This window comes from Typha angustifolia, chromosome 6, assembly GCF_048772165.1.
Source record: "Typha angustifolia cultivar Huaian chromosome 6, ASM4877216v1, whole genome shotgun sequence".
Classification (NCBI taxonomy): domain Eukaryota; kingdom Viridiplantae; phylum Streptophyta; class Magnoliopsida; order Poales; family Typhaceae; genus Typha; species Typha angustifolia.
In genome coordinates, this window is record NC_133244.1 from 8,865,889 (window position 1) to 8,880,396 (window position 14,508).

At 37.3% G+C, this 14,508-nt stretch overlaps 2 protein-coding genes across 6 annotated transcripts; both read right to left on the minus strand.

The window, feature by feature from the left end:
* Window positions 1–309: 309 nt before the first annotated feature.
* LOC140761567 (mitochondrial Rho GTPase 1-like) lies at window positions 310–9,079 on the minus strand. The gene is made up of 14 exons (XM_073098955.1): window positions 8,853–9,079; window positions 8,611–8,743; window positions 8,359–8,505; window positions 7,719–7,895; window positions 7,228–7,479; window positions 6,455–6,523; window positions 5,774–5,829; window positions 4,831–4,915; window positions 3,583–3,794; window positions 3,441–3,507; window positions 2,478–2,590; window positions 1,850–2,000; window positions 1,255–1,441; window positions 310–829 (listed from the first exon to the last, which is right to left on the minus strand). The coding sequence occupies exons 1-14, from the start codon at window positions 9,071–9,073 to the stop codon at window positions 756–758; spliced, it is 1,944 nt and encodes a 647-aa protein (XP_072955056.1). The 5' UTR covers window positions 9,074–9,079; the 3' UTR covers window positions 310–755.
* Window positions 9,080–9,945: 866 nt separating this feature from the next.
* On the minus strand, window positions 9,946–14,056 carry LOC140761569 (cyclin-T1-3-like). Of its 5 annotated transcripts, none has more exons than XM_073098958.1 (7): window positions 13,502–14,053; window positions 13,321–13,402; window positions 13,083–13,208; window positions 12,291–12,466; window positions 10,741–10,886; window positions 10,596–10,653; window positions 9,946–10,083 (listed from the first exon to the last, which is right to left on the minus strand). In XM_073098958.1, the coding sequence occupies exons 1-6, from the start codon at window positions 13,810–13,812 to the stop codon at window positions 10,622–10,624; spliced, it is 873 nt and encodes a 290-aa protein (XP_072955059.1). In that variant the 5' UTR covers window positions 13,813–14,053; the 3' UTR covers window positions 9,946–10,083; window positions 10,596–10,621. The 5 variants fall into 5 exon arrangements, 4 of the variants coding, with proteins under 4 accessions (XP_072955059.1, XP_072955061.1, XP_072955060.1 ...); XM_073098960.1 differs by having other exon boundaries at window positions 10,043–10,180; window positions 13,502–14,054; XM_073098959.1 differs by lacking the exon at window positions 9,946–10,083 and adding an exon at window positions 10,246–10,380 and having other exon boundaries at window positions 13,502–14,054.
* Window positions 14,057–14,508: the final 452 nt, after the last annotated feature.

Below are 14,508 nucleotides of genomic sequence, written 5' to 3' on the forward strand. Positions count from 1 at the left end.
TATATATATATACATATATATATATATATTACTTTATCAATATTAAAGTACAATAAGTATCAAAATTTATTCAAAAGGATTTGCGTGCATTGATTTTGACCAAATAGTGTCACAGCTACGCAGATTACAAAAATGCCACTAAGAATGACAGTATTGACCGTAGGAGTTGTCATCTAACAAGCGAGAAAACAGAAATATATTTGAGAAAATTAATAAGCTCTGCCAAGTCCAACAATATCTGAAGGATTTAACATGATTTGCAAATTAAATCCACTCCATAATCACATTAGTAAAAATAGACCGCAGGAATAAACAAGATCAACTTACATTGATATACACAAATGTGTGCACTACAAAGTCAATAGCCCTTTTTTTGCAAGTAACATGTTTTTGTCCATATTTGCTAATGCGACTATAAAGTGGAACTATCTTGCAAATCATACACAAGATTAGCAACTAAATATCAACAAAATCAAAATTATGATGATTAAAGGAAGAGGAAGAGCTGCCTTTCCTCTATCGATCAATCAAAACTTACAGCTTTCCATCAATACAAGGCCCTCCAAATGGTGGTTAAAAATAATAAAAATTAAAAGCAAAAGCTGGAGATCCTACAGGATGCATTATAAACCATCATATTTTCGTAAGATGGAAGCAGGTGGCACATCTGTACGATAGAGGTAGTACTGAAGAACAATAAAAACGACAGCTGCAACTGCAAACTCAGGCAAAGCTGTCCAGGGTAGTTCCAGAGATCACGCAGAGGTGTTTCTCCTTGCAGCATAAACACGATAAGCAGCAACTCCTACGACTGCGACTGCAGCTCCAACTGTCCGAAAGAGGCAGCGTCAAAAGAAGGAAGCACCATAACAAGATAAGGTGGATAAAGACAATTTATATGGTCCGAGTTCAAATGATAAGCAACAAAAACAGACAATACGACTATTTTAAATGGAAAATATTGCTTGAAGCAGCACTGCCTCAGACACAAACCCATGTATGTGTGCACCAAATAAATTAAGCGGTTGATCAGGGAAAGCATTAGAGTAGCTTACGATTAATGATGTTCAAGCAAGACATGAAAGTTTTCTTTTTTCCATATTTTACTTTCTAAAGTATGAGAACTTAACCTTTATTTAAAAGCTGTAACAGTTAGAGTAGTCTGGCATGCATATTCATACTTATACAGCACCTTACTTAAGTCAGGCAGGCCGTATCCAAAAGAAAGAAATATCTAAATGTGAAAAAGAGTACCTGAAACAAACATGAGGGAACGGTTTACAAGACGGCGGTATTGCTTGCGGTATCTACCAGCTTCAGTTTCTGGAATGCTCAGATGAGGATGTTGAGCAGCACTAACTATTCTACGGAATACATCATTAAAATCTCTTAACCTCATGCTAACAGGTATAGGCGTCTCTATTCCCATATCCTGACTTACCTGAAACAGACAAATCAGAAATTCAATCACGTGCAAATACATGCCAGGAAAAATAATGGGAAGTAAAAAACTTTTTACTGCTTCCTAGTGAACATTCAACATGATAGTGCAATTAAGATGCAATAATTGAATTTGGAAAACCAAATCATGATTGCCATGTGCCCAGATCACACATGGACAAGTCCAAAGCATCCTAGGCAATCAATGTTAAACTGACTAAAGAATAAAATAGCTTCAACCATAAAAGTAGTAGAAAATCAAAATGCGAACATGATCACACACTAAGGTACACTGCAGAAGTACTTTAGCTTTCAATCATGGTTATGAATAAAATGAAAATGCAAAAGAAAGCAAAAGATGTAGTTTGAACTTTAGTTGCATAATTAAAATCAAAAGAAGGAAACATACTCTTGTTGAATCTTGTATGGCCGAGGGATATGGATCGAGATCATCCTTAGCAGAAACAATAAGACAAGGAACTTCAAATCCACTATTTTCTCCATGAGTGGCAACTTGGACAAGCAACTCTTCAGTACTCCTCCATGAATTCTCATCCGAACTAGAAAAATAAAGATAGAAAAATGTCGTTTCAGATATCTCCACTAGGAACGCGAAGCTTTAAAATTATTTGTATCATCAGTGCATAAAAATACATAATACATAAAAGAGCATCCAAAACTCCAAATGCATGAGGCTCCTACCTACGTGTGATCTAAGAAGCAATGATGTTCACAGTCAGTTGTCCAATCACTTCTAAGAAACTTCAGACGTGCATGATAGTTGTAAAATCACTTGTGTGAGGTTACCATTTTATAATTACATTAAGATATAGCTTTACAATGAACTACATTCCACTACAGAATATAGTTATAAGTTGTGAAATTGTTCTCAATACTCCTCAATTTTATAATTTTATTTCATGTGACTTCTTACAGCAAGAACCTATACATTCAAACCATGCAGAATTGAGCATGAAGATCTATTCAACCATACATAAGGTTAAAAGATGGAGCAAAAACTTTGGCTAAGTAATTACCTATCATAGACAAATACTGCTATGTCACAAGCTGCTAATGATTCCTTGTCAGAAAGAACAGACTTGACTTGGTCTTCAGGTACCTCTCGCATTACAAGTGTCTTTTTAACTCCCTAAAGAAGAAAATACCAAATCATGTAGCACCATTAAGGAAGAAGAAATATTTGCAATTTGTTTATAGGTCATTAATAAAGCTCTTCTTAGGTGCAAAAGTGAAACATAGTTGCTACTTAGACTTCACTGCAACCATATGATGGGGATACCAATGTAATCTATTCTTTAAACAAAACTCATTCAGAAAAAAAAAAAAACTTTTACAGACAGCATGTGTGCATTTGCAGTGTTTGGATCCTCTTACTAACATAAAAAATTAAAACCACCACCAGTTGTAATCTATTCTTTAAACAAAACTCATTCAGAAAAAAACTTTTACAGACACAGAGTGTGTGCATTTGCAGTGTTTGGATCCTCTTACTAACATAAAAAATTAAAACCACCACCAGTTAGTACATGCATATGTGAATCATGTCGAAACAAGTACCTGGTTGATGTAAGGATCCTGGTTAAATGGACAGGATAGTAACAGAAGAATTTATTATGGTCCTCGGTAGAAGAAAATGTTAGACATGGGCATCAAAGCAAAAGATAGAATAGATTATGTAATTTGGGCAAGTTGATAACTATTGAGGTCGTGGCTGTTGTGCATACTCTGGTGTCTGGATCATACCACAACTAATTTTGCACCTAACAAGATAGATCATGAAGAAAAAGGCCAAGTTTAAGTAACGATTATTTTGTTACACACACAAGTTACATAATGAGGTTCACTGAAGATTCAAAGATTTTTTTTCTTTCTTTTAACAGATATAAAACATAGACACTCGATAAAGACAGTGAAGAAGAAAATGAAATTCAATCTCAGTTTCATAAGATGCAGGTTGAAGCCTGTGAACTCAAACTTACGCCTGACTCAACAATATTTGCTGCAAACCGTTCTGTGGTTGTTGGAATATATCTCTCAGGAAATGCCCTAAACATAAAACAGCAATAAATAAAAGGGAATAAATGTAAAAAAAAACTCGATAGAAATTAGCATTTGCCATACCTTCCAATTAATGCATTTAGTAATGCAGACTTCCCAGCATTTTTAGGGCCGAAAACATAACACTGGAAAACATTTCTTTGGGACTGTTTCTTTTTACGATCTAACCGCCTTTTTCTGGTGATATGAAATGCTGAAGCAGGATCACCAGAGTATCCAATATAAATTAGGTTAGCTAGACTACTTGCAGGATCTAGAAGTGTCATGAGAGCCCACTGCAATTACAGGAATTCACTCAATATTCTGGAAAGTTGAAAAAGAATTAAATTTAGGAGAATATAGTTTTACCACTGTTTATAGGAAATAATCAGATGGAAAATAATAAATATCACACAACCAAAGTCATAATGGATAATTGGGAATGAAAATTATTGCTATTAATAAGCTGATGGCACCAGAATGTAAGTAAAATTTGCACATTCAGTCAGAATACTCCTATCCAACTATCAGTTCCCTTGTTCCCTTGGGATAAAGCACAAAAACAGTCTAGAGCTCCCACCTAAAGCAGTGGAACTGAACAACTATCACATTACAGCTGAATTTCCATCTCACTTGGATAAAAACTAAAGCTCCATATGCTCAGGCATAAAATTCAGGGACCCTCATATACATGAGAGTTCAAAGAATCCCAAAATGTTGTCAAGCTGCCATATCCTCTTAACAATTTTCCTCATTATACATGCATAATCATCCATACCTTATAAAATCCACCATGTGCTCGGGTAATCTTGGGTTGACCCTACATTTCTACATCATTCATAAGAGGGAAAGGAAGGCGGCTTAGTTGTGCGAAGTGTTGCACAGAAACACAAAACAGAAAGGAACATAGGGGAGATGCAGGCTCATTTATATAATGGAAAGGAAGGAGACTCTGTGAGGCAAGATAGGAATAGAATAGTAACGAAACGGAAACAGAGGGGAGATGCACAGTGATATCAGATATAAATGGTAGAAGAGTTTTCATGATTTCATCTATCAGAAAGCTGCCATTAGAGACCAATAGATTAAAGGGAGTAAAAGGAAAATTTTGGTATGGTATTGCAACTGAGATAGAGATGAGAGAACGACTAACTGTGTGTGTGTGTGTGTGTGTGGGAGAGAGAGAGAGAGAGAGAGAGAGAGAGAGAGAGAGAGAGAGAGAGAGAGAGAGAGAGATTCTCATACTTTCTGTTTTCACAAAGAACATGTAAAGCTTATCAATTATCACATAAAAATTAAATGCTTGAATAAAAAAATAATAGCAACAAGCACCTGAGAGAGAAATCCTTCAAGTGATAATCCTCCCAGGACGTTCCTTTCAGCAGCATCTTTGTAAGGGCCTTCAGCAGACCAAGGACTGTCACAAAGAGGAATAGATTACGAGATGACTTTAGGACTCCAAGATAGACAACCATGAGAGCAAAGAATTGAACAAAAAATTCAGCGAGTACATGAGTCTAACTGAAACATAATAACTGATAATAAACAATAACATGCTTCATTTGAATTTTTTCAGCAAAAAAAATTTGGTCTGATTGAAAGTTGCATCCTCCAGTTATCTACTTAATTAATCTGTTCCTCTATCTTAGACAATATATCATAATAAAATATTTTTGAAAGCTCTCCTATCACAACTCTAGTGCTCAGTAAGAACAAAGATAAACCAGAGATATCACGGGTTATTAGACCAACACAAGTGCAGCCATGACAGAATATTACTTACAGTATAGAACAGATAGAATTATCAAAATCAGAAGACAGCAGATACTTTTAAAGAGAATGAATTACAGTATAATTTCAATTATATGATTCTTAAATAAGGCATGTTAACCTATGTGACCAGATAATTAGCTTCTTGTCAGAACAATAAATTGCAATGCATGCTAATGTAAGGCACCTGAGTACAGTTATCTAATTTCAGAAGTAACATCCTACTGACTGCTGAGAAACTAAACTGCTTATGACTTAAAGTTATCATTAAATACCTAGTGTAAACAGTACATAGTGTCCAATTCACAGGAAATGTTTTCAGAACATCATAATAGAACTTTAAACTACTTCTAGTAAGAAAAGAGATAAAGACCTATTAAACTACATGTCAGAAATGATTAATACCTACTAATCAACAAACAGCTCGTGATATAAATCAATTGATCATTTAAAAGAGAAAATAATCACTAAGATACTTTTACTCTCTAAGAGAATGCATGTGGACCTTTCAGGTGCCGTTGAAAAAAGATCATCAAGTTCAGCAGTTCGCAGAGCCCCATCCTGCCAGCAGTACATAAAAAGGGTAATTCAGACAGCACAGTGGCACCAACCCACAGAAAAAAAAAAACAGAACAAATGAACTCAGGTAACAATATCCAGAAGCATAATAGATCAAAGTCAAAAATAGTTAAGAACCATTCAATGCTACTAAACTTATCAGGTAGATGTTTTTGGATTTTATTACTCTGGTGGCTTACCATTTCAACCAGATAAAATGAAAAAAGTGCATCTCAATGTGTGCACAGATAGTTATACAGAGAGATTTGGGATCTGGGTAGCTATAATCAAGCATAAATTCACGGATAGAAAATTCTGATTATGAGATCAATAAATAAATTTGTTCACATGATTTTCTCTCCTTTTGTTTGGATACCAAAAGATAAAGAAATGAAGAGAGCATTTAAAAACTCTATTGCACAATATGTTACGGGAAGCTAACATGTAAAAGAATTTGTCGACCACCCCTTGATGGTTACTTAAGAATCACCGGACGCTCATAACAGGAAATTGCTAATATCTAGGACTACCAGAACAAGAAGAATACAATTGAAAGTTACAACAACTAAAGAACATATTACTAAAATAAGGACCTAAGCATTAATCAAAAAGAAAATTATATCCATACATTGTCCATGTCAAATATGAAGAATGTTCCTTTCAGGAACTCCACAGCTTCATTTGTCAGCTCCACAGACTGCAAACATAGAAGTTATGAACAAAAAATAAAAACAAAACTGGTTAGTTTCAATAACAATAACATATTATTTGAGATCTCTAGTCTAGAATTTGTGGATTTATAAGCAGAAATTAGTCAATTTACAAGCCAAGCTTGAAATTTCATCAATTTGGACATACATCTGCAACCAGATTGCCTTCATTAATCAGTGTTCAACATTTTTACTTTGAATAACTAAAACGGAGCATCTCAGTGCAGAAGGTTTGCAGTTATGCGGTTTCCGCAAGAAAAGACTCGCACATCTTAACCCTGTTGCCGGAGAAGTTGTTTCTGTAATTCAAAACCTTGTTTGCTTAGTGCTGTAACAACTATACTATGGATAGTCAAGGAGAACCACGTTCAGCAGGTTGACAATGAAACAAAGAATGAATTTAATTTGTTGTAGAGCATGTCTGACAATTGGAAGTTAATTTTTAGAAGCAACTAGATTTTGAATAGTACAGAACAGTGGTACCTATGTCATTAAATAGCAGAAAAAAAGAAGATATCTCCATGATAAGTTCTTGTTAACTCGAAATATAACACACTTTCCTAGTAATCCAACATCATCACATGAAATCAAAAATAAGAACCTGAATTGCCTACACCAGATCTAAATGACTAAATCCTTTAATTAATGGAGCATAAAATAACATGTGAAATAAACATCAACGGAGAATTACTTGATCAGCAGTTCTCTTTAATACTGTTGGAAGGAGATCTGCTCTAAGTTTAATTTCATCATCATATCCAAATTTCCTTAATACAGTCCATGTTGTTTCTACACGGCCTTTCTCTATAAAAAGAGCATGCAGGAAAAGGAATCCTGTCAAGGTAAGTCCATGCTCATTCACTCCTTCAGGTATCTTCTCTTGCACAACCCTCTTGACACCAACTATTTCAGTAGGCTGCAGAGGAGCATTAAAGCATCTGACCTGAAAACAACAAAAAGAGGTGTTACACAGAACTTCGCCCAAAAAAGAGAAGAACAAAGAAATATCCCATGAAAAATGCCACTATAAAATTATTTAAGGTATAAGAGAATTGGAAAGTTTCGAACTTGAAAAAAATAGACCTGAAAGTCAATGAATTCTACAGAAATATCCCAATAAGTGGCCAATAAGAAATAAGAAAAGAAAAGAAAACTTTTAAGAGTAATTCTTTAAAAGAAAACCTGAAAGTCATTCAACTCTGCATCACTGAGAGCACCATCTTTATCATGGTCACACAGAATAAAGATCCGTTTCAAAGCCCTCACACATCGAGGCTTCAAAGATTGGGTCTCCTGATCAAAGAGTGGGCCGGTTGGATGAAGCACTGCCTTCTGAGAATAGTAGAAGACCTCCGGAACCTGCAAATAGGTCGACCATATTTGTATTCTTTTAGCCACAGTCATGGGCTTAGTGTCACTCCACGTCCATCACAGATAGTACTAATTGGACGCAAAACTCAAAAAAATCACACATCACATGCTTTCTAAATACAATTATAATACATTCTTTTCAAAATATTAGAACTTCTGGTTATTAAGAACCTCAAAAATTTCTCCTTATACATGTTCGTTTAATTTGTTTGCAGAACCACAACATCTGATCCTGATTGGGTTGGACTAAACAAATTTCCTTGAACCTTGAAGCTTTTCAACGTTATACATTAACTGAACCCGCAGAAAAATGCAATTATATATTATGTATGTAATGCTAATTGCAAAAACCCAATTTGAACATTTGAAGTGCATGTGTCATCTCATCTCAGCTTCTCAGGTGCCCAACATATTAGCAGAATCCAACATCCGCAGCTGCACAACAAATTACCTGAATCTGCCTGAGGGCAGAACACTCAATGCATGTCTCAATCTCCCGAAAACTCTGCATGACCGGAGCCATGACCTGCTCGAGACTGAGGTGCTGCTCCTCCCGCAAATCCAGCTTGCATCCGACCACGATCACTGGCAACTTCACCTAATCCCCCCAAGTAACAAGAATTATTCAAAAACATTCCGAACTTACAAACGATCAAGAACTTTACGAATTAATAGGAAGAAGAAAAAAAGAAAGAAATAAAACCTCGAGGCGGCGGAGCTCCGGGAGCCAGTACGTGCTCAGCCGATCGAGAGTCGCGGGTCGATCGCAAGCGTAGGTTAGAACAACGGCGTCCGCCGCCTGGCATTCGGCGACCAGCTTCGCCTTATTCTCGGGGCTACCAAAAGTGGAAATGCATAAGATTCTTGAGACAAAAAGAAAGTAGATTTCTTTTCCGAGAGAGAGAGAGAGAGAGAGAGAGAGAGAGAGAGAGAGAGAGAGAGAACCTGGAGGAGGTGTCGATGATGGTGATGGGGACGCGCTCGGGGAAGTAATCGGCGGGGAGGCGGGTGGGTGGCATGACCTTGGGGACGCTATCGGGGAAGGATTCGGTGGCGGCGGCGGCAATGAGGCTGGACTTGCCGGTACCTTGATCTCCGATCACGACTAGTCGGACGGTCGTCCTGCCTCCGTACTTCGCTGCCGCCGCCGACAACGCCGACGCCATGGGAGAAAGTTCTTGGTGAGGTGCCCTAGGTTTGTGGAGATTTTAGCTTGGAGAGGAAGCGAAGAAGAGGAAGAAGGAGGAGCGACACGATTGCTATTATTGGCAACTTGGACTCGCAAGGTTGGTCCAGCGAGATGAGTCCGATTAGTTGTTGTAATTGTAATTATCAATAACAACCCGCAATTTGCAGGACAATTCCACTTTCATAGTTATACTAGCAAATACGGATCAGAAAACTTTGCTTGCAATTGCAAATACGAATCAAAACTTAATGCGCTATTTATTTATTCTATTACTCGTGCCAAAATTTTAATTTTATTTGCTATAATCCCTTCCGTAATTAGGGGTGTAAATGAGCTGAAGACTTTATTTAGGTATGGCACAGCTTGAAATTAATTTCTAGCTCTGTTTTTTATTCAGACTCTCAGCAGCTCATTGAACATAGTCACACCGAGCTCAAGCTCAGCCTAAGTCTTAAATGAGTTGCAACCTTGCAACCTCCGTTTGAGCAGTACATCGTATTTGAGGATGGCGAAGAGCTTATGGAGGCCAAGAACCAATGGCCGACGACGGTAGAGAAAGAAAGGGTCGTCAAAGTCAATCTAGGGAAGCTTGCTAATGAAGCAATCGAAGGGAGCACCCAAGGCAAAGCCGAAGCAGTAGTAAAACATATTGACCTGAGCCTGAGTGAACTGGCTCCCCCTCTCCGCTCCTATTCAGACTCGACTCGAAATTAATTTTAAATATACATTAACAATTCATTCTCGGCTCAGCTCAATTTGAGCTATGTAGAGCCTTGAGTTTATTTTGACAGTCCAACTTCCTAGTTCCCTTGTTTCAATTTTCCTGAAATAGGTATGTATGACTAAGCCGCAGGCATATTGAACAATAAGAGTTGTCTTGAATCAAACTTCCTTGTCCACTTCTGTTGTCCTAATACAATTTAGACATGATTTCAAGGTAGATGGCAAGGTAAGGAAGAGAAAGGAAGAATACATACTGTCCACCTCCTGCAGAAAAAGGAAAAGAAAGGTAAATCACCAGATTTTCTGACTTAATCTATAGTCTGTAACTTCTTCCATATTGCATCAGTTTAGCGGAATATACCTGAAAGAGAAAGGAAAAAAGGATTAAAAAAAAAAAGAAAAAGAAAAAAGAATCCATCCTACTCTCTCTCTTCATCAATAACCTATCCCATACACAGCCATGGATATCAAAGACGACAGAGCATGCACACTTCCACAGAATGTGTTGCTCTTTTTTGCACATTCGGTCCACACCCAGCTAGAAAGGCATGGCAAAAACATCTGCAACATGCCACAATAGAAGCACCAATCACATGCACTAAACCCTATAACTTTTCTCTGCAGTCCAGCTTAACCATGAAAACACGAATGATGAGGCATCATTGGAAAGTCATTATAAATGTACTTCTAGTAGTAATGGCTTGCAATCTATGGTAGTATTCACATAATTATAATGGTACAAAGATTTGCTAATGGAGCAAAGCCTTTAATATAACCTGTAAGCAAACTGATGGACTACATCCTAAAAGAGCTCCATCAACTGCTGTACAACATCTGCAATGCATCAAAAGTAGGAAAACTGTAATAACTATACAAAGGGAATTCACAGACAAATAACTCTTCTAGAAATAACTCCATTACCTTGAAGAACAGAGGGTGTTGTCTGAAACTCGTGCCAAAAATTTGAACAACATGCAAGATCATAGTTTATAAACTTAGCAGCAAGAAGTGCTGCTCCGGCAGCGATATGGCGTGGCTTGAACTGAAGCCAAAGTGAACTCCGGAGTCTGTAGTATGATGAGAACAAATAAATATAACAACCATCATGAGAATAAAGAAGCATCCTTCAAGTTACAAGTAAAATAATAATTGAAGCACTTTTCTGCAGCATCCTATCTATACAACCTAAAATCACATGAAGTTTGTCTCTAAATCAAATTAGCGATATCCTAATGATTGTTACAAAGATTAAATTGTCAAAATAGCATAAAGTCATAAACAAGCTATATAACAGTGACTCCTTACCAAAAGAAAGCAGCCTTGGGTGACAAATTATCCATGAATTTGCTGCAGAGATCCTGTCATAGTGCTACCCTATAGCAACTAGAGATACTAAACAATTCCATGACCCAATAATGCTCCAAGGCATTTGGAACTCCAAAAGACCCCCAAAAAAGTTCAAATGGAGCGAGATTAAACTTTTACGAAATAGAGGAGAGAATGAGATCATCTCCCTTGGATTCCTCTACTTTTCTGTTTCTTCCCACCTCAAGATATAGTTAGATGTCATGCATCATGGCAAGACATGATGCACATGTTGTCCTCGAACTGCTAAGCATGTAGAAAAATGATGAGTAAGTTTAAATATAGAGGCCTATGTGTTTCAACAGTGTGGTTTGCTAAAAAATGGAGGCAAGTATGATCTACCTAGAATTCTGCTTTCACATTACAGTAGAATTTCTTGCTAAGTTGCTATGCCAACAACAGGTAAAAGGAACATAGATAAAATCCTTTGAATTACAGATATATACATAAAAGATGCTGATCAGTCCTGTCTAACAGTCTAAGAAATATATCATTCTAAGACACATTAAAGTCATTATGAAAAAAATAAATTACAAAAATGTAGGTGTAAGAAGTCCATTCTAGTGTCAAGTAGATTTTCAATTGTTGAGTGTGAAAAAAAAGAGTAAAGTATATCACCAGTTGTCACAAAAAAGAAAGACATTAAATTACAAAGTATGTGCCCAGTTATTTTCTTGACATTTTAAAATTAATTTTCTCTTGACAAACTTGTTTTACTAGTATACCTCTATTAATTTATTGCAGAGAACTGTTGAAACCTGAAAAGAGAATCACAAAATCTATCAAAATATGAACTTTTGGACTATATGAGACTTAAACGGTAAAACCAGAATGATGTTCTTATTATGTTTCAGCATGCAGTATGTAGTGAGGGATGATGTCAAATATATTGACTCTAATGGCTCGCTATGTTCTTAAAATCAGTATATATACATTGCCAGAGGTCGCCTGTTTGCCTGCCGACAGCCAACAGTATTTTGAAACCTTATCAATTAATCAAAATCTACTTATGTTTAAGTTGCAGAAACTTTAGCTCCCTTACTCGACAACAATCAATAAAATGGCATTAGTGCAGAACAATAACTTCAAGTAGCAGTGATGCTTACCCTTCAGTGACCAAGTTCCAAGCCACGATAAAAAGAACAGTATCCGAAAGTCCTAATTTGGTAAGGACAGATGTAAGCGGAGCATATGGATGCTTCACATCAAGTTCAAAATCAAGAGTTGTCAGGATCATTTGTTCTGCCTCAATGACTCGTTCTCTGTATTGTTGAAACCAGTCCTGTTAAACAGCAAAACGGTACATGATTATTACATGATGCTACTGGAGAATTTCTTTTCATTTCACATATAATCACATAACCAAAACTGTGCAATTCTGAAAGACTGAGACTAGTGGGTCTTCGCATATGAAATTGAGACTCCCTAAAATTCTGCAATATAGTCAGACTATATGCTTCTTTTTTCATTTCATATCTTCCTTGTGATATGTAGCCTCACCAATTGCTGCCTTAAGATTATTTGACCAATCATCAAATTTCATGCTATCACTACTAGACACTGAACCACTATCAAACTGCTTTAGAAGATGATCAATTCCCTTTACGTTCTCCAATAACCTTTTCCAATGCTCTTCTAAAATGACTGACCATCTCATAGAAGCATATTTTTACTATTATTGCTTCTTTTATCATTTCATTCTATTGCTGATTTTATCGTTAATTGTTTTCAAGTACACAACTAATAAGAACATTAATCTATTCTGAGTTTTCTCCACACCTATTCTGAAAATACATAACACCGTCAAGTTACGACAATAAAATTATGTGTTTTTTCTTTCAGGAAGGGTAACCAAGTCAGCTCTGCACTTAATTAATCATGATATAATTGTTACTTACCCGATGTAACATATTCGGTAAGAAGGCTAATTGAGAAATTTCACAGGATGCCCTGAGAACTGTATCCAAAAGGCGCGGTGTTTCCTCGGACTTTGCTGCCAAGAACAGCACCGCAGTAGCAACCAACTGCGCATTAGAGTTAGTAAGCGAATTAATAACGTATTAATAAACTGGTAGTAGAATTAACCCCATCGGTAGGATTTAAGCACACAAATGAAAGAATCTCGATCAAACTCACAAATCTATCATGGCAGGCGTGCGATCTGCAAAGAAAGAACCGGTGGCAAAGAACCACCGCGGTTGCAATTGTCGTCTGCGGCCTGCCATATCAACAAATCAATGACAAAAACCTTCCTTTCAGAGAAACAATGAGCAAAAGATCAAATATCTTATCTACAACTACAAGATAGTGGCCTTACAGCCCAAGCCTCACGCCCAAATTCCGGAGATACGAACAGTAGGAATAACGCAGGCGCGTCTCGGAGAAGGAATCGATCCCGTCGCGCCGAGACGGCGAGCACCGCTCGATCTCGTCCCTCGACATGAAATCGGAGGCAAAGGTGGAAGATCCGCTGCCGTCTGACCCAATTGTACTCCAACGCCATTCGCCTCTTGCGGCGTTCTCCCACGTGGAGACGGAGACGGAGGAGTCGGAGACCTTTCTCCTCTTTGAAGGAGGCGGACCGCCATCTCCTTGGTGGTGGTGGTGACAGCGGTGGGAAAAAGGCATGGGCGCTTTTGATGCGCAATTCGATGGAGAATGAAGATTGGAGAGGGAGAAGAGACGATAAGCCGGTAAGCGGGGGAGTTATAATTGGGAGTAAAATTGCCGTATAATTGTGGATAACTTCTTATTTATCCGTCTGTTTGGCGGTGTTTAAGAAGCATAAGTCCACTTTATCCGTCTGGTAGATAGCATTGCTTCGCGGGATCTCGGGGACGATGCGCGCATGCGTGCCAATCTTGTTGCCGCGTAATTTAGTGGACGGCGTGCCGAGTTTGTCTCTTTCCACATACTCTTCGGCCCGAAGTAAGCCCAAGTTAGATTATTCTCAGGCCAGGCCCATTTAAAGTAGAGGCCCAGGTCAGGGCCACAGGATCCAGCCAAAATTGGACACAGATTTTAATCTATCATAGGCAACCATCTGATATCAGATAGTCATACATTATTTATTGAGATAGATATTTAGTGAATTTCTTACTGAAACATTATGTAAAAGTAATTTAAACTCGTTATAATCTGTTTCTTATGAAGGTTCATCCATTTGCTTTTTATCTAGATTTATGATTAACTTACAAGCTCAATCAATTTTACATATGTATGTATATATATATATATAATTAATTCATCAGAAGTTGCTACATATTAGGGTCTCAATTCACCATGGTGTCAGCTTTCCAGGAGACGACAATCGGCAGTTAAAGA

Coding starts and splice junctions, on each gene's coding strand:
- LOC140761569 (XM_073098958.1), bottom strand. CDS start 13,812: ATGCCTTTTTCCCACCGCTGTCACCACCACCACCAAGGAGATGGCGGT. Junction 13,403..13,501: donor TTGGGCGTGAGGCTTGGGCT/GTAAGGCCACTA, acceptor TTGATATGGCAG/GCCGCAGACGACAATTGCAA. Junction 10,654..10,740: donor AACACCCTCTGTTCTTCAAG/GTAATGGAGTTA, acceptor GATGCATTGCAG/ATGTTGTACAGCAGTTGATG.
- LOC140761567 (XM_073098955.1), bottom strand. CDS start 9,073: ATGGCGTCGGCGTTGTCGGCGGCGGCAGCGAAGTACGGAGGCAGGACG. Junction 7,896..8,358: donor CTGCCCTCAGGCAGATTCAG/GTAATTTGTTGT, acceptor ACCTATTTGCAG/GTTCCGGAGGTCTTCTACTA. Junction 3,508..3,582: donor CTAAATGCATTAATTGGAAG/GTATGGCAAATG, acceptor TTTTATGTTTAG/GGCATTTCCTGAGAGATATA.